At 42.4% G+C, this 20,833-nt stretch overlaps 1 protein-coding gene across 6 annotated transcripts in view; it reads left to right on the top strand.

Annotated features, from left to right (window-relative positions):
* Positions 1-6,830: 6,830 nt before the first annotated feature.
* Positions 6,831-20,833, top strand: part of LOC124288376 (WASH complex subunit 4-like) — a 70,188-nt gene continuing 56,185 nt past the window's right edge. For 4 of the 6 annotated variants that reach the window (XM_046724889.1, XM_046724887.1, XM_046724892.1 and 1 more), the window contains exons 1-7: positions 9,551-9,663; positions 9,879-9,999; positions 10,198-10,315; positions 10,742-10,869; positions 11,115-11,275; positions 12,009-12,014; positions 20,182-20,299. In XM_046724889.1, the coding sequence (XP_046580845.1) occupies positions 9,584-9,663; positions 9,879-9,999; positions 10,198-10,315; positions 10,742-10,869; positions 11,115-11,275; positions 12,009-12,014; positions 20,182-20,299 (732 nt within the window). In that variant the 5' untranslated portion in view covers positions 9,551-9,583. Of the gene's footprint in view, positions 6,931-9,550; positions 9,664-9,878; positions 10,000-10,197; positions 10,316-10,741; positions 10,870-11,114; positions 11,276-12,008; positions 12,015-20,181; positions 20,300-20,833 lie in introns of those variants that run through there. The other 2 variants (XM_046724888.1, XM_046724890.1) reach the window with 2 other exon arrangements.

Genomic DNA, 20,833 nt, shown 5'->3' with positions numbered 1-20,833 from the left:
CAGACGCGTCACTAAAAGGTTGGGGAGCCCACCTTGCCGGCAGGACAGCGTCAGGCCTATGGAGCAAGCAAGAGAGCAAATGTCACATAAATCTGCTAGAGATGCAAGCAGTCATAAACGCCATAAGTCACTGGAGCAACCTACTACAGAACGCTCAGTTGATGATTCACACAGACAATTCAACAGTGGTGTTTTATGTGAACAAACAAGGTTCAACAAGATCACTGAATCTACTCAACCGTTGTTTCAGACTGTTCGATTTAGTCGACAATCTAAACATACATGTCAGAGCTTGCCACATTCCAGGAGCAAAGAATGTTTTAGCAGACGCGCTCTCTCGGCCACACCAGCCGTCGCCAACAGAATGGATGCTCCACACAGAGATATTCAATCAAATAATCATGGAAATAGGATCTCCATTGATAGACCTATTTGCCACTCGATTCAACAAACAACTGACAACCTTCGTATCGCCAGTGCCAGACCCACTAGCATGGGCAACGGACGCACTAAGCATATCGTGGGAGGGACTCAACGCGTGAACGCTTTCCTGCCTTGCATTAATCCCACAAGTCTTACAGAAAATCAGTCAAACGAAGAGCCTCGATCTCATTTTGGTCGCGCCATACTGGCCTGCGAGAACGTGGTTTCCAAATCTCATGCTAGGAATCGGAAAACCAGTACTTCAGCTACCACTGCGCACCAATCTATTGATACATCCGCACACCAAACAAGTGCACAAGACACCAGAAGCATACCAACTTCACGTGTGGATTGTATCAAGGCATGTTTGAATAAGAGAGGTTATTCTGCCAGAGCTGCTAAAGCGGTCACGCTTGCACTCACGTAACTCAACTCGTAACTTGTAGCATGCGATGACAAATGGCACAGCTTTGTCAATTACGCTGCTAAGAAAGGATTTACAGCCAGATATGCTACACATCCTCAAGTGGCAGATTTCTCAGTTACCTACGTCAAACTAAGAATCTAAAAGGCTCAACCTTATCCACTTATCTTGCAGCCTTAAGTTCTGTCATAACTATGAGAACGGGCGTCAAGCTGACCAAAACACCGGAGTTACTTTCGCTTTGTTACGGCGTTCGATTGGAAGATCAGAAACGGAAGTTTCAAGCTCCAGCCTGGGATCTAAATATAGTACTCCAACACCTCACGAGTGAGGCTTATGAGCCATTGTTATCTGCTTCGTTTGAATCACTGACCCACAAGACCTTATTCCTGTTAGCATTTGCTACTGCCGCCAGGATGTCTGAGATTCACGCTTTGGATTACGAGAGAACACGCTTTGATGATACTCATAACATCGCTCATCTGGGACTCCGCTGGGATTTTATAGCAAAAAATCAACTGCCAGGTCAACCAGACAGGTTGTTCCATGTCCCAGCTCTCTCATCCATACTTGGACCGCATGATACGATGGACCTATCACTTTGCCCTGTACGTGCACTGAAATTATATCTCCAACGATCCAAGAATAGTAGAGGGAAATTCAAAAGATTGTTTATCCCTATATCCACCGCTTCGCAGACAGAAGTGTCGCGTACTACGATTTCTATTTGGATCAGAACTGTCATACTACGAGCCTACAAGGCTGCAGGACTCGACCCTCCAAGAGCTTCTAATCCTCACGAAATTAGAGCGCTAGCCTCAACTCTCGCTCTACATGGAAATTGCTCGTTGAATACCATTATGGAGGGATGTTTTTGGAGATCCGATATGGTGTTTGCCAACCACTATCTGAGAGATATCACCACCAAGGATGTCTCAGGTATCCACCATTTCGGTCCCATGGTCCTCGCTCAACAGTTGACAGTTCCACGGAGAAGATAAGTTTATCTTACAGATTTATACTTATCTGATAACAGTACTAATAGCTACATGCTATCTGTATATTGTTGCTAAAGTTAATTTATTATCTTAAGCGCAGTACTATGATTCTATATCATACTATATATATGCTTTCAACTCCTAGGAGTTCTGCTATTATATATATGTTCAGCTTAAGTTATCAATCCTTAAGCTCAGTCATATGTTCAATTCATAACATGTATTAGTTAACAAACTCTAAGTAGTTGGTTACTATTATACAGCTTAAGTTATATTATTTCTTAAGCACAGTACTATTATAGCTTATATATATGCATATTGTAAGCTTAATACTTTCAGTTCATTATAAAAGTATTCACTATAAACTCTCAGAAGTTTATACTATCACATTAATGGCTTCAGTTTACCTTAATGTTGTATATACTTTTATTATCTTCACTAAAATTGTAATAACCTTTATATGGCAGCTGATAAGTTAACAGCAGGAATTCTTCAGTTCAGTGCCTTTATGAAGTTCCCATAGGGTTATTACAATTATCTCAGTTCAAAATCACTAATTATTAAAATCCAAAGTATATATAATCCCACCTCCTGTTCCGTCGGATTCTACAAGCAATAAGCATGAGTCAGGATAAGGAAAAATATGAAATTTTTAGAGTAAAATTAATATTGTATACTTATCCTGACTCATGAGGTAAATTCCCTCCGTCCTCCCCACTAAACACTTTGGATTTCTTGAGGAAAAATAAAGTGTCGGGCTCAAAACAAATAAGGAGAGAGTGAGGCACATGGGGGCAGGTGGCGCCCTCGTTCCCGGGCTTGCGGAAGGGAGGTTACTCGTGGTGAGTACTAATGAGTGATTTTTTATTGAAGGGAACTTCAATTGGGAGATACACGTGTTCCACTAGGTTCGCAAGAAGAAGAAGACAAGCAATAAGCATGAGTCAGGATAAGTATAAAATATTAATTTTACTCTAAAAATTTCATTTTTGACAGTTTTGTGGGAAAATATCAAATGTAATACAATTCGGATAACTGATGACTTTATACCTAAAATCATTGATGTTTTCATTGTCAATAGCGATTTACGTAATATTTCCGTCCGTTGATCGATGCACAATCAAACAATATATAAGATTATATGTGTCACTAGCTCGATCTTGATCTTTTATGAAATTAATGTTCCGAAATGATAGTTGCTAAGTTGGATACCTATTACCAATATGAATTATGTATCAAATTTGCCAAGGAAACAATTAGTTGACATTTTGTTGGTTCCTTACGTTGAAACAACGTTGACAACTAAACGAATCTCGACTAACTTTCTTTGGTCGCATGATAAACGTTGAATCAACGTTTATGAAAGGTTGATCAACCAAACAACCAAAATTCAACGTTGATTAAACGTTGACTCAACGTTGTGTGCCCGCTGGGTACCATGTCAATGAATCCAAATTTACATAAGCAATTTGACTTTGTTATTACACAGTCTGGTTATTAATTGCTGTCTTTTGTTTGTTTTTATTCAAAATTATTAACTTTATTTATAATTTCATTCAATATTTTGGCAATAAATTCACTGAAATCCTGTGTGTCCGTGCATCAATTCACTGATATGTACAGCAACCACTGTCTGATTAGTGATACTGAGACTTTGAAACTAGCTTTAGCTCACAGAAAATGGATCTTAATGTAAATAAATGGAAATTATCATACATGCATTACTTTGGTTTGTTGCCCCCCGACGCAATGCGGAACGGGGGACTATGTATTCAGCGGCGTACGTACGGTACGTCCAGATTCTTGTTAACACGATATCTCATATTCTATTGTACCCAATATCTTCAGATTTGGTGGTGGGGGGGGGTAGCCTAATGGTTAAAGTGTTGGCTCATCACGCTGAAGACCCGGGTTCGAATCCCCACATGGGTACAATGTGTGAAGCCCATTTCTGGTGTCCCCTGCCGTCATGTTGCTGGAATATTGCTAAAAGCGGCGTAAAACCAAACTCAATCAGTCAGTCAAATTTGGTGACAGTCTATATTAGGGGATTACGCAGACACCAGTTGACTTGAGTGACCTTGACCTTATCATCAAGGTCACCACGACATTTTGACCACTTTCAAACTCTTGTTAACGTGATATCTCATGAACTGTTGTACCAAATGTCTCCTCATTTGGTGACAGCCTATATTGGGGGATTACACAGACACCAGTCAATTTGGGTGACCTTGACCTCATTTTCAAGGTCACCACAACACTTTGACCACATATTTAAACGCGATACCTCATAAAAAATTGCACCCAATGTTTTCAACTATGTTGACAGTCTACATTGGGTGATTATGCAGACACCAGTCATTTCAGGCATCTTGTATGTGACCAAAAAATTAAAAGTAGTAAATATAGACATTCCATTCTTTAGCGTTGGGGGACATTGCCATAACAGTGGCAAACACTTGTTGAAAGTCATATTTGTTGAAATTTCACTGTATCTAATATTAATATGATGACCCTCTATCTATGGTAGAAGGATGTGATGACCCCTCTATCTATGGTAGAAGGATGTGATGACCCCTCTATCTATGGTAGATGGATGTGATGACCCCTCTATCTATGGTAGAAGGATGTGATGACCCCTCTATCTATGGTAGATGGATGTGATGACCCCTCTATCTATGGTAGAAGGATGTGATGACCCCTATGGTAGAAGGATGTGATGACACCCTCTATCTATGGTAGATGGATGTGTGAGCTATCGTACTCGTCCAAACATCTTCCTGTAACAACACAGTCTAGTATAGCCGTACTCGTCCAAACATCTTCCTGTATACAACAAACATCTTCCAGTCTAGTATAGCCGTACTCGTCCAAACATCTTCCTGTAACAACACAGTCTAGTATAGCCGTACTCGTCCAAACATCTTCCTGTAACAACACAGTCTAGTATAGCCGTACTCGTCCAAACATCTTCCTGTAACAACACAGTCTAGTATAGCCGTACTCGTCCAAACATCTTCCTGTAACAACACAGTCTAGTATAGCCGTACTCGTCCAAACATCTTCCTGTAACAACACAGTCTAGTATAGCCGTACTCGTCCAAACATCTTCCTGTAACAACAGTCTAGTATAGCCGTACTCGTCCAAACATCTTCCTGTAACAACACACAGTCTAGTATAGCCGTACTCGTCCAAACATCTTCCTGTAACAACACAGTCTAGTATAGCAGTACTCGTCCAAACATCTTCCTGTAACAACACAGTCTAGTATAGCCGTACTCGTCCAAACATCTTCCTGTAACAACACAGTCCAGTATAGCCCTCTTCCAAACATCTTCCTGTAACAAGACACAGTCTAGTATAGCCGTACTCGTCCAAACATCTTCCTGTAACAACACACAGTCTAGTATAGCCGTACTCGTCCAAACATCTTCCTGTAACATTTATTGAACACACAGTCTAGTATAGCCATGTATTGCTTTTTGTGTAAAGTTGGTGCTTCACAGCTGACATGTTGCCCTACAAGTTGAGACACTACTGTAGCGGACTAACTATTGGGATCCTGTCAATCTACTCAGCCATCAGTCAATGTCACAAGTTGAGACACTACTGAAGCTGACTAACTATTGGGAGCCTGTCAGTCTACTCAGCCATCAGTCAATGTCACAAGTTGAGACACTACTGAAGCTGACTAACTATTGGGAGCCTGTCAGTCTACTCAGCCATCAGTCAATGTCACAAGTTGAGACACTACTGAAGCTGACTAACTATTGGGAGCCTGTCAGTCTACTCAGCCATCAGTCAATGTCACAAGTTGAGACACTACTGAAGCTGACTAACTATTGGGAGCCTGTCAGTCTACTCAGCCATCAGTCAATGTCACAAGTTGAGACACTGTAGCTGAATAACTATTGGGAGCCTGTCAGTCTACTCAACCATCGATCAATGTCGCCGGACAAAACACTACAGGAAGCTGACTAATATTGGGAGCCTGTCAGTCTACTCATCCAAGTCATGTAATCAGGAGACATTTAAAGCCCAGCAATGGCGCCGGAGAGAACTACTGTAGCTGACTAGATAAGGAGACATAAACCAGCTAATCAATCAGTCAATGTCACAAGTTGAGACCTGCCAAGTAACGCGTGGGACCTCTTGATTAACTTTTGATGAACTTACGATAAAAGGAAAACGAAGTACTACTATTCTTTTGGGAAAGCAATTCAACTTTCAACTCTATTATTTAGCATGAATTTTCATCATTATGTAATTAACTCTTCTGTCAGTCTCACTTATACAGTCAATCTCCCTAGTGTACTGTGATGTCACTAACTATTGTGAGCCGTCATCTACTCAGTTATGACGTCATAGTGACGACGCCATAGACCTAACTGCCAGTTCACCCTGATGAAGGGACCTGGAATGGTCTCTCAGCCGTGAGAGAAATTAAAAAGAAGTTTAATCCATAAAAATATCTTGGATATTGGGAGCCTGTCAGTCTACTCAGCCATCAGTCAATGTCACAAGTTGAGACACTACTGAAGCTGACTAACTATTGGGAGCCTGTTAGTCTACTCAGCCATCAGTCAATGTCACAGGTCTTCAGGAACAGTTGGTGTCTCATGAGAATGCTGTTATCAACTGTTGACATTATTCACAAGTTAGAAATAGTGTGAGCTTTATTCAAGGTAAATGGTCATGAAATAATTGATCTTGTCTTGGATCTGTGGTTTCCAGCCCCTGCGATATCTGCATGTTAAAGAAAACGTTTTGCATAATTTCATCAGGAAAAGACACTAATCATAATTATTGATACTACTCATGTATGTCAGGGCAATAATCTTTGGTGGTGTGCATGAATAGAAACCCAACAATTGACATTTCAAGATGGTCTAGTCAGAATGTGTTGTATGGTACATATGGTATGTTGGCTGTGGGTCCCAAAGTGTGTGAGAGAACAATGGATTGTGTTTTGTACTGTAGGTTGTGTTTGCCCACCTGGCCGACATGTTGGGCGTGCTCATCACCCTGGACGAGATCATAGACAACCATGCCAGCCTCAAGGACCACTGGACACTCTACAAGAGGTGAGGCGTTAGCCGAGTCGTTCTTGGTTCCATACTGCACTGGCATTTAGTGACTCCCCTCACAAATAGCGGCAGCATTCATCAATTTTACTTGAAACTCTTTACTCTTTTTTTCTGCTCAGACCCGTGAAGATCCGGGGTAGAATAGGTCTTCAGCAACCCATGTGCTTGCCATAAAAGGCGACTATGCTTGTCGTAAAGGCTTAATTAACGGATCGGGTGATCAGTTTCAGCTGACTTGGTTGACACATGTCATCGGTTCCCAATTGGCGCAGATCGATGCTCATGCTGTTGATCACTGGATTGTCTGGTCAAGACTCGATTATTTACAGACCTTACGCCATATAGCTGGGATATTGCTGAGTGGGCGTAAAACTAAACTCACTCACCACTCACTCACTCACTCCTCAAGACAATTTTATGGATGGTTTTATGAAACAATTCCGTTGGTCAAGTACTTCTTTGTGTAAAGTTGGTGCTTCACAGATGACATGTTGCCCTACAAGTTGAGACACTACTAAAGCTGACTAACTATTGGGAGCCTGTCAGTCTACTCAGCCATCAGTCAATGTCACAAGTTGAGACACTACTGAAGCTGACTAACTATTGGGAGCCTGTCAGTCTACTCAGCCATCAGTCAATGTCACAAGTTGTGACACTACTGTAGCTGACTAACTATTGGGAGCCTGTCAGTCTACTCAGCCATCAGTCAATGTCACAAGTTGTGACACTACTGTAGCTGACTAACTATTGGGAGCCTGTCAGTCTACTCAGCCATCAGTCAATGTCACAAGTTGAGACACTACTGTAGCTGACTAACTATTGGGAGCCTGTCAGTCTACTCAGCCATCAGTCAATGTCACAAGTTGAGACACTACTGTAGCTGACTAACTATTGGGAGCCTGTCAGTCTACTCAGCCATCAGTCAATGTCACAAGTTGAGACACTACTGTAGCTGACTAACTATTGGGAGCCTGTCAGTCTACTCAGCCATCAGTCAATGTCACAAGTTGAGACACTACTGAAGCTGACTAACTATTGGGAGCCTGTCAGTCTACTCAGCCATCAGTCAATGTCACAAGTTGTGACACTACTGAAGCTGACTAACTATTGGGAGCCTGTCAGTCTACTCAGCCATCAGTCAATGTCACAAGTTGTGACACTACTGTAGCTGACTAACTATTGGGAGCCTGTCAGTCTACTCAGCCATCAGTCAATGTCACAAGTTGAGACACTACTGTAGCTGACTAACTATTGGGAGCCTGTCAGTCTACTCAGCCTTTAGTCAATGTCACAAGTTGTGACACTACTGAAGCTGACTAACTATTGGGAGCCTGTCAGTCTACTCAGCCTTTAGTCAATGTCACAAGTTGAGACACTACTGTAGCTGACTAACTATTGGGAGCCTGTCAGTCTACTCAGCCATCAGTCAATGTCACAAGTTGAGACACTACTGTAGCTGACTAATTATTGGGAGCCTGTCAGTCTACTCAGCCATCAGTCAATGTCACAAGTTGAGACACTACTGTAGCTGACTAATTATTGGGAGCCTGTCAGTCTACTCAGCCTTTAGTCAATGTCACAAGTTGAGACACTACTGAAGCTGACTAACTATTGGGAGTCTGTCAGTCTACTCAGCCATCAGTCAATGTCACAAGTTGTGACACTACTGTAGCGGACTAACTATTGGGAGCCTGTCAGTCTACTCAGCCATCAGTCAATGTCACAAGTTGAGACACTACTGTAGCTGACTAACTATTGGGAGCCTGTCAGTCTACTCAGCCTTTAGTCAATGTCACAAGTTGAGACACTACTGTAGCTGACTAACTATTGGGAGCCTGTCAGTCTACTCAGCCATCAGTCAATGTCACAAGTTGAGACACTACTGAAGCTGACTAACTATTGGGAGCCTGTCAGTCTACTCAGCCTTTAGTCAATGTCACAAGTTGTGACACTACTGTAGCTGACTAACTATTGGGAGCCTGTCAGTCTACTCAGCCTTTAGTCAATGTCACAAGTTGAGACACTACTGAAGCTGACTAACTATTGGGAGCCTGTCAGTCTACTCAGCCTTTAGTCAATGTCACAAGTTGAGACACTACTGAAGCTGACTAATTATTGGGAGCCTGTCAGTCTACTCAGCCATCAGTCAATGTCACAAGTTGTGACACTACTGTAGCTGACTAACTATTGGGAGCCTGTAAGTCTACTCAGCCATCAGTCAATGTCACAGGTCTTCATGAACAGCTGGTGTTTCATGAGAATGCTGTTATCAACTGTTGACATTATTCACAAGTTAGAAATAGTGTGAGCTTTATTCAAGGTAAATGGTCATGAAATAATTGATCTTGTCTTGGATCTGTGGTTTCCAGCCCCTGTGATATCTGCATGTTAAAGAAAACGTTTTGCATAATTTCATCAGGAAAAGACACTGATCATAATTATTGTAAGGACTCTGATACTACTCATGTATGTCAGGGCAATAATCTTTGGTGGTGTGCATGAATAGAAACCCAACAATTGACATTTCAAGATGGCTTAGTCAGAATGTGTTGTATGGTACATATGGTATGTTGGCTGTGGGTCTCAAAGTGTGTGAGAGAACAATCGATTGTGTTTTGTACTGTAGGTTGTGTTTGCCCACCTGGCCGACATGTTGGGCGTGCTCATCACCCTGGACGAGATCATAGACAACCATGCCAGCCTCAAGGACCACTGGACACTCTACAAGAGGTGAGGCGTTAGCCGAGTCGTTCCTGATTCCATTTATGGCATTTAATGACTCCCCTCACAAATAGCGGCAGCATTCATCAATTTTACTTGAAACTCTTTACTCTTTTCTTCTGCTCAAATGAAATTACGAGTTCCTATGTATTTAGTTAACACTCACTGGTTTCAGTGACTAATGTTTGTGTTTTTGTATCCAATTATTACCTCTGTTGTTTCAGAATGGTGAAATCTGTTCGTCACAATCCCACCAAATTTAACACAACTGATGAGAAACTCCGACCGTTTGAAAAGCTCATGATGATGCTTGAAGGAAGGCTGCTAGATGGGTTCATTTTCCAGGTAGTATTTGTAACAAGTTCTAATTCACTTCTAAAGTATCATCTGTCTGGACAGTTTGAAGTTAAAGGGTCTTTGATGTCAGCTTTTGATAAAGGAAAACAATTTACAACACACGTTTATTTTCTGCTTCTGTATTTCAGTGACTGATCAACAGACTGTCTATGTGAAGTATGACATATTGTTGTGTTTTCTGTGTAGAACTGTGTGGAGCAGGTGTTTGATGACCCTAGGGTCAGTGTCTCAAAGAACAGCGCATTTGCCGAAGAGTTCGCTGTAAACATCCGAGATTATGTCATGGAGCTTGAGAGCAGGATGGGTAGGACAACACGCACTCAAACATAACACATTTCAAACATAACACATTTCAAACATAACACATTTCAAACATAACACATTTCAAACATAATCACATGTTGCCAACTGGTGAGATCAAAACATGTAGTAACTAACTGATTGTTCAAAATGTTAAGTTATTATCACTTTGAACACTGTTTAAGTCAATTAATAATAATAATAATGATAATAATGGCTATTTCTGTAGGTGCAATTGCACCTTTGTGGGTTATGGCATGAAATGTTGCATAGTCTATTAGTTACATGTTTTACTTAAACTCTTTTGCTACATCATTGTTTCTTAAAACAAGTTATGCGAATCGTCATGAATGAAGCAAGGCCCTGGAAGGAACCATGTTGAACATTATAATGTGAGGCCGGTCTGACTGATGTTTTCTATGTTGTCCAGGTGAGGTCAATGAGATCGATCAGCGGTACAGATTTGTGGGGGCCTGTGGCCTCTATGTGCTCCACTTCCAGATATTCCGTGTGTTGGACAAGAAGCTGTTCAAAGCCCTCTGGGACATCTACAAGAAGGTAGAGTATAGTCTAGGGCCATCCTTAGATATTCTCTGGACAGTGATAGATGTATATTGTTAGAAATAATATTTTATCCTGATCCAGTGTCACTTTGACCTTTCCTCCCACAATCAGCAGTTGTAGACATGGTGTACAGTTAAACCCATCTGTGTCAGCTGTAACACAATCAGCAGTTGTAGACATGGTGTACAGCTAAACCCATCTGTGTCAGCTGTAACTGACTTCCCTTCCTGTCTGGCCAGGTGCCCTGTATCCATCTGATCGGCAACGTGGTGTGGTTTCCAAACAACTTCCTTACAACCAAGATGCCGAACCTGGCGCAGCTGTTGGACCGCAAGGCCCAGTCGGCCGTCGGACCCTCCCAGACTGCTTGGCTGACCGCCAGGACACAGATGCTCACCAAGTAGGTACTGTTGTGACCCAACTTTAATGTGTTGGTGTGACAGTTTCACATGACTAAGTTGAGACTTTTGCTTATGCTAGGTTTAGAAAGAATATTTTTGTGAACTTAAACGCCGGTTAGCCCTTGCCAGACCCACATGGGTACATTGTATGGAGGTCGTTTCCCATGTGCCTGTTACGATGGTATTGTTAACAGGGGCATAAAACCATCTGACTCACTTTCCTCAAAGTTTCCTGTTATTGACAATTAGTCAGCAGAAGCCAGACCAATATGTTTTCCTGTTAGATTGGTGGACCTGTCCAAAAGTGACAAAAAGGCAATATGTATAACCAAACACAGATTGCTGTCACCCAATTTAAGCTTCATTATTAGAGCTGAAGGCATTTGAGCATCAGATATTTGAGCTTTAGTTATCTGAGCATTAGGTATTTCAGCTGTAGTTATTTAAGTATTAGATGATATACCATTAGGTATTTGAGCTGTAGTTATTTAAGTATTAGATGATTTACCATTGGGCATTTGAGCTATTGGTCTGAATTTTCTGGTGTAAAGTTATTATTACTTGATGTTAGAATTCCATCCGACATTCATTATCATATGTTATAGTTACTTTGTCATAACATGTTAGAATGGCCTGCTGCCCAGGCAGGGTGTAGGTAGATACTTCACCATCATCATGATCATCTCTGGGCTCATGTAACTGTGTTCACTCTCTTCTTCCGCCCTGCTGCAGACACAGGTGGGTACCCCATTCATCATCTCTGTCCTAGTGTCGTAGTGAGGGGGATGCTGCTGACTCTCACAGTCCACTGGAAGAGAGTTCCGCCAGTATTTCCTTGCTGCTGTTTCTCTATACGCCGGGAAAACATTGGTCCCAGTGGTGTCTACCAGTAGATGATAAACCTCATGACAGTTGTAGGACATGGGGATCCCTTGCTTCACATACTTTTCAAGCCAAACACATTTCTAACTTACTACTTCTCAGAAATTGATTTTTGAAATTGTATACTGGCTGAATTCATTTATTATGATGATAAATGTCACATCACAGAAAGATAATTTAAATGAGTGAGTGAATGAGTGAGTGATTTTTGTTTTATGCCACACTCTGCAATATTCCCGCTTCGTGCCGACGGTCTGTAAATAATGGAATCTGGACCAGACAATCCAGTGATCAACAGCATGAGTGTTGATCTACGAAGTAGTGATACGATGACATGTGTCAACCAAGCCAGCGAGTCAGACCTCCTGATCCCGTTAGTCGCCTCTTACTACAATCATGGGTTACTGAAGATCAATTCTAACCCGGATCTTCATGGTCATGTTTTAAATGATATGTCAGTTATTGTGGTGCAGCGGAGTAGCTGAATAGATGCTGTTGTGAACAACTGATTCACTAGATGCTCCATGATCCAGACTTTCACCTCGCCTCTAGGGGTTGGAGCATCTGTCTGGAGATGTCAAAACATGTTACTTGTTGTTTCCCTGCCTCAACACGGGGATTAGAACAAGGACTGGACAGCTGTGAATGTTAGAGTAGGGTCACCCTGCCTCAACACAGATGCTCCATGATCCAGACTTTCACCTCGCCTCTAGGGGTTGGAGCATCTGTCTGGAGATGTCAAAACATGTTACTTGTTGTAGAACCTGGATTAGAACAAGGATCTGTGAATGTTAGAGTGTCAGGGGATTAGAACCTGCCTCAACACATGCTCCATGATCCAGACTTTCACCTCGCCTCTAGGGGTTGGAGCATCTGTCTGGAGATGTCAAAACATGTTACTTGTTGTTTCCCTGCCTCAACACGGGGATTAGAACAAGGACTGGACAGCTGTGAATGTTAGAGTAGGGTCACCCTGCCTCAACACAGATGCTCCATGATCCAGACTTTCATCTCTAGGGGCTGGAGCATCTGTCTGGAGATGTCAAAACATGTTACTTGTTGTTTCCCTGCCTCAACACGGGGATTAGAACAAGGACTGGACAGCTGTGAATGTTAGAGTAGGGTCACCCTGCCTCAACACAGATGCTCCATGATCCAGACTTTCACCTCGCCTCTAGGGGTTGGAGCATCTGTCTGGAGATGTCAAAACATGTTACTTGTTGTTTCCCTGCCTCAACACGGGGATTAGAACAAGGACTGGACAGCTGTGAATGTTAGAGTAGGGTCACCCTGCCTCAACACAGATGCTCCATGATCCAGACTTTCACCTCGCCTCTAGGGGTTGGAGCGTCTGTCTGGAGATGTCAAAACATGTTACTTGTTGTTTCCCTGCCTCAACACGGGGATTAGAACAAGGACTGGACAGCTGTGAATGTTAGAGTAGGGTCAGCCTCAACACAGGACTGGACAGCTAGGGGTTGGAGCGTCTGTCTGGAGATGTCAAAACATGTTACTTGTTGTTTCCCTGCCTCAACACGGGGATTAGAACAAGGACTGGACAGCTGTGAATGTTAGAGTTGGGTTTCCGTGTAGAACTGCAGCGTGGTGTCCCAGTAAGCTGGACGAGAACCAGCAAACACAGACTTACGCATGTCCATGGCTATATATGTCAGTTTCTACTTGAGTTACTACTTTACAATGGTGGTTGATGCATCTCTGTACGTCAGTGAGGAGGATTGCTCTGTAGTGCAACTGTCAAAATAGGGGGAATTTACAAACTAGGGGTAGTTCACAACCTTGTCTCCATCATGTTTCAAGTCAGTAGCATCCCTCTCATCAGTTCTCTTCTCATGTACTACTACTAACTCCTCATGTCACCATAGCAACAAAAATATTAATATATTTATTGTGATGTCTTTATGTTGTACTAGTTCATTCATTGTTTCAGATTTGTGAGTTTGTTGTCGTTAGCTAACACGGATTATTTGTCTATTCATCATTGCCTTTCTGGTCACTGGCAGCAGTGATCTTAGGTTCCACAATCCTCTGTTCCCAGAGTCGCCTCCCTTAGCTGTACCAGAATCTCTTCATCATTTGTTTCAATTCCTGATTCACATAAACAGTGATATGGTTCTGTTTGTCAGTATACCATGCCATGGGGTTCTCTACAGAGGTAAATGTTAGATCTACATGATCTCATTCCAATAAGCAATCAGATCATTTAACATGACATGACCCTTCTCTGCATGAAGATGTTTTGTGGCCATATTAAACCTCTCTTTGTGAAGATCTCTTCTACAGAACGTCATGCCAGATCAATCTAGGGCACACTTTGTACACTTGGTACCTGGTTAATCAGTACCTGGTGTACTGGTGTACTTGTACTGGTGTATTGGTACCTGGTGTACTGCTACCTGGTGTATTGGTACCTGGTGTAATGGTACCCATTATATTGGTGTACTGGTACCCAGTGTATTGGTACCCAGTGTACTGGTACCTGGTGTACTGCTACCTGGTGTATTGGTACCTGGTGTACTGTACCTGGTGTATTGGTACCCAGTATATTGGTGTACTGGTACCCGGTGTATTGGTACCCGGTGGACTGGTACTTGGTGAACTGGTACCCGGTGTACTGGTACCCGGTGTATTGGTACCTGGTGTACTGGTAACCGGTGTATTGGTACCCGGTGGACTGGTACCTGGTGTATTGGTACCTGGTGTATTGGTACCCAGTGTATTTGTGTACTTGTACCCGGTGTATTGGTACCTGGTGTACTGGTACCCAGTGTACTGGTACCTGATGTACTGGTACCCAATGTACTGATACCCGGTGTATTGGTCCCGGTGTACTGTACCTGATGTATTTGGTACCTGGTGTATTGGTACCTGTCGTACTTGAAATTGATGTACTGGTACCTGGTGTACTGTGTAATGGTACCTGGTGTACTGGTACCAGGCTATTGGTGTACTGGTACCTGATGTACTGGTACCCAGTGTATTGGTACCCAATGTACTGATACCTGGTGTATTGGTACCGGTGTACTGTACCCGATGTATTTGGTACCCGGTGTATTGGTACCTGGTGTACTGGTACCTGATGTACTGGTACCCAGTGTACTGGGTAATGGTACCTGGTGTACTGGTACCAGATGTATTGGTGTACTGGTACCTGATGTACTGGCACCCGTTGTATTGGTACCTGGTGTACTCATACCTTGTATTCTGGTGTACTGGTACCGGATGTACTGGTACACTGGTACCTAGTGTACTGGCCATCATCATGGTGTCCTTGTGCCCTTGCATTTGGTGTCAGAATGACAGTATTTATTCAGTATCCACAATGTTACGACAATTTATCACTCTAAACCAAAAGCTATGTCAGTGTACACATGATGTCTGATTATCTGATTGCTCACTCCTACCTACAAACATTCAGGTCAGGTGTAGTACTAATATCATGTTGTAGATAGTTGATACCACTGTTCATACAGAGAGGAAAGGTGTCAAAGTATAATCTGTGATATGAATAGTGCCCAGTGTCATATGGATTTCTCTCACACTGTACTGTACTGCCATGTAGTGATATGAGGCCAGTAGTAGTCAGTGCAGCATGGAACTGAATACAGTACTTTCTCTTCTCTCTCTCTATGTCATCAGTGCTTCTGTCCAGCTGCAGTAACACCTCAGACTAACGCCGCTCTGTGTTGTTCATTGCTTGTGTTAACGCTATCGACTCTCATCTCCCACAAGTCATCTGTCACTGGTTTCCCAGTGGTCAACAGCAGGATATATTTTGTCCTACAGTTTTGGAAACATGTCATCTATTAACTGCACAAGTTTTCCTGTTCTTTATCAGTAGTTGAATTTAATTTTTAGTTTGTAGCCTGTAGATAATGAACATCAAATGTCCTGGATTTTCATGGTCATGTTGACTGAAACATTATGTGAATCACTGTTGAGACATATGGATGTTGTATAAAATCTTGCCAATGGTTGGCTAATAATGACCAGTGCTTGATAAATGTCATAATTGTCATGTGATAAAAATGGTGTTAACAATGATATTTAGTATTGAAATTTGATGATAATGTTGGTGACTGTATCAATCAATTAATGGTGGATTTACATGTTTAGCACAGTATGTTTCTTCAGCCTGTTTGTTGTTGTGATTAATCGTACGTGTCGCATGTTCCAAGCTGTTAAAATTTCTAAACTAACCTTTTCGTCTTGTGTTGATATTCTGAATGAACTGTTTATTTAATTATTATTGAAAATAAACATTCAGCTGCTAAAAATGATTTGATAGATGGCATGTGTACTGAATAGTCCAGTGTTAGGAATTCAGAGATAGGCCTACCAATGTCTGTTACTGTCATATGTACTTGGTTATCTACGAAATGCCTGATCTTGCCAGTTGGGTACCATTGTACCTGATGGTGGCCATTGCTCAACTTGTACCCAGATTTGGCTTTTAACCGGCCGTGTTGATATATGTTGCTGACTGTGACACTGATCAGTGATAGAGGAGACAGTATTGCCAGATTGCTGCGTACAGTCCTCATGAGATAGCTGTGATGTTGCTGACCGTGACTCTGATCAGTGATAGAAGAGACAGTATTGCCAGATTGCTGTGTACAGTCGTCATGATATAGCTGTGATATTGCTGACTGTGACACTGATCAGTGATAGAAGAGACAGCATTGCCAGATTGCTGTGTACAGTCCTCATGATATAGCTGTGATATTGCTGACTGTGACACTGATCAATGATAGAAGAGACAGGATTGCCAGATTGCTGTGTACAGTCCCCATGATATAGCTGTGATATTGCTGACTGTGACACTGATCAGTGATAGAGGAGACAGTATTGCCAGATTGCTGTGTACAGTCCTCATGAGATAGCTGTGATATTGCTGACTGTGACACTGATCAGTGATAGAAGAGACAGTATTGCCAGATTGCTGTGTACAGTCCTCATGATATAGCTGTGATATTGCTGACTGTGACACTGATCAGTGATAGAAGAGACAGTATTGCCAGATTGCTGTGTACAGTCGTCATGATATAGCTGTGATATTGCTGACTGTGACACTGATCAGTGATAGAAGAGACAGGATTGCCAGATTGCTGTGTACAGTCCTCATGATATAGCTGAGATATTGCTGACTGTGACACTGATCAGTGATAGAAGAGACAGTATTGCCAAATTGCTGTGTACAGTCCCCATGATATAGCTGTGATATTGCTGACTGTGACACTGATCAGTGATAGAAGAGACAGGATTGCCAGATTGCTGTGTACAGTCTTCATGATATAGCTGTGATGTTGCTGACTGTGACACTGATCAGTGATAGAGGAGACAGTATTGCCAGATTGCTGTGTACAGTCTTCATGAGATAGCTGTGATATTGCTGACTGTGACACTGATCAGTGATAGAGGAGACAGTATTGCCAGATTGCTGTGTACAGTCCTCATGATATAGCTGTGATATTGCTGACTGTGACACTGATCAGTGATAGAGGAGACAGGATTGCCAGATTGCACAGTACAGCAACATCACAGCTTTATCATGATATAGCTGTGATATTGCTGACTGTGACACTGATCAGTGATAGAAGAGACAGTATTGCCAGATTGCTGTGTACAGTCCTCATGATATAGCTGTGATATTGCTGACTGTGACACTGATCAGTGATAGAGGAGACAGGATTGCCAGATTGCTGTGTACAGTCCTCATGATATAGCTGTGATATTGCTGACTGTGACACTGATCAGTGATAGAAGGAGACAGTATTGCCAGATTGCTGTGTAATTGCTGTGTACAGTCCTCATGATATAGCTGTGATGTTGCTGACTGTGACACTGATCAGTGATAGAGGAGACAGTATTGCCAGATGAAGAGACAGCTGTGTACAGTCCTCATGAGATAGCTGTGATATTGCTGACTGTGACACTGATCAGTGATAGAAGAGACAGTATTGCCAGATTGCTGTGTACAGTCCTCATGATATAGCTGTGATATTGCTGACTGTGACACTGATCAGTGATAGAGGAGACAGGATTGCCAGATTGCTGTGTACAGTCCCAATGATATAGCCTACTGATCATGATATAGCTGTGATATTGCTGACTGTGACACTGATCAGTGATAGAGGAGACAGTATTGCCAGATTGCTGTGTACAGTCCTCATGATATAGCTGTGATGTTGCTGACTGTGACACTGATCAGTGATAGAGGAGACAGTATTGCCAGATTGCTGTGTACAGTCCTCATGATATAGCTGTGATATTGCTGACTGTGACACTGATCAGTGATAGAGGAGACAGTATTGCCAGATTGCTGTGTACAGTCCTCATGATATAGCTGATGATGTTGCTGACTGTGACACTGATCAGTGATAGAGGAGACAGGATTGCCAGATTGCCAGATTGCTGTGTACAGTCCTCATGATATAGCTGTGATATTGCTGACTGTGACACTGATCAGTGATAGAGGAGACAGTATTGCCAGATTGCTGTGTACAGTCCTCATGATATAGCTGTGATGTTGCTGACTGTGACACTGATCAGTGATAGAGGAGACAGGATTGCCAGATTGCTGTGTACAGTCCCCATGATATAGCTGTGATATTGCTGACTGTGACACTGATCAGTGATAGAGGAGACAGTATTGCCAGATTGCTGTGTACAGTCCTCATGATATAGCTGTGATGTTGCTGACTGTGACACTGATCAGTGATAGAGGAGACAGTATTGCCAGATTGCTGTGTACAGTCCTCATGAGATAGCTGTGATGTTGCTGACTGTGACACTGATCAGTGATAGAGGAGACAGTATTGCCAGATTGCTGTGTACAGTCCTCATGATATAGCTGTGATATTGCTGACTGTGACACTGATCAGTGATAGAAGAGACAGTATTGCCAGATTGCTGTGTACAGTCCTCATGATATAGCTGTGATATTGCTGACTGTGACACTGATCAGTGATAGAGGAGACAGTATTGCCAGATTGCTGTGTACAGTCCTCATGATATAGCTGTGATGTTGCTGACTGTGACACTGATCAGTGATAGAGGAGACAGGATTGCCAGATTGCTGTGTACAGTCCCCATGATATAGCTGTGATATTGCTGACTGTGACACTGATCAGTGATAGAAGAGACAGTATTGCCAGATTGCTGTGTACAGTCCTCATGATATAGCTGTGATATTGCTGACTGTGACACTGATCAGTGATAGAAGAGACAGTATTGCCAGATTGCTGTGTACAGTCCTCATGATATAGCTGTGATATTGCTGACTGTGACACTGATCAGTGATAGAAGAGACAGTATTGCCAGATTGCTGTGTACAGTCCCCATGATATAGCTGTGATATTGCTGACTGTGACACTGATCAGTGATAGAAGAGACAGTATTGCCAGATTGCTGTGTACAGTCCTCATGATATAGCTGTGATATTGCTGACTGTGACACTGATCAGTGATAGAAGAGACAGGATTGCCAGATTGCTGTGTACAGTCCTCATGATATAGCTGTGATGTTGCTGACTGTGACACTGATCAGTGATAGAAGAGACAGTATTGCCAGATTGCTGTGTACAGTCCTCATGATATAGCTGTGATGTTGCTGACTGTGACACTGATCAGTGATAGAAGAGACAGGATTGCCAGATTGCTGTGTACAGTCCTCATGATATAGCTGTGATATTGCTGACTGTGACACTGATCAGTGATAGAAGAGACAGTATTGCCAGATTGCTGTGTACAGTCCTCATGATATAGCTGTGATATTGCTGACTGTGACACTGATCAGTGATAGAGGAGACAGTATTGCCAGATTGCTGTGTACAGTCCTCATGATATAGCTGTGATATTGCTGACTGTGACACTGATCAGTGATAGAGGAGACAGTATTGCCAGATTGCTGTGTACAGTCCTCATGATATAGCTGTGATATTGCTGACTGTCACACTGAACAACATATACTTAGTGAGTGTTTGAGGTGAGCTGTTTGTGTGCAGGGACATCCAGACGTACAGCACGCAGGTGTCGGCGTGGATGGTCAAGATGGAGTCTAACCTGTCCCGTGGGGCCACTCTGATGGAGGACCTGAACAACAGAGCCGTTCTCTTCATTCAGGTACGTTGTCAAAAGTCACAGGTACACAGATACATTGTCACATGTCAAATTATGTTGTCACATGTCACAGGTATGTTGTCACATGTCACAGGTACATTGTCACAGGACACAGATACATTGTCACTTGACACAGGTATGTTGTCACATGTCACAGGTACATTGTCACATGACACTGGTACATTGTCACATGTCACAAGGTATGTTGTCACAGGTATACGTTGTCACATGTCACAGGTATGTTGTCACAGGTACATTGTCATGTGTCACAGGTGTGTTGTCATGTGTCACAGGTAGGTTGTCACGTGTCAGGTACGTTATCACATGTCACAGGTACTAGAGTGCGTTTTTGCGTAATTACACAGTAAAATAGAAAAATGACGCAGTGATATTTCATGTGTGCGCTACATAGTACGCGCGAGTTATTATTTTCACGCATATATTCGTTGCTAACGCGTAGCGAAACTACATGAATTAAAAACTGTTACTTGCCATTGCTCCCTATATTGGAAATACCAAGCTATAAATAGCACTTTT

The sequence above is a fragment of the Haliotis rubra genome, unplaced genomic scaffold, assembly GCF_003918875.1.
Source record: "Haliotis rubra isolate DU_JTF1 unplaced genomic scaffold, ASM391887v1 Scf416, whole genome shotgun sequence".
Classification (NCBI taxonomy): Eukaryota; Metazoa; Mollusca; class Gastropoda; order Lepetellida; family Haliotidae; genus Haliotis; species Haliotis rubra.
This window is presented reverse-complemented; position numbering and strand designations above follow the sequence as displayed.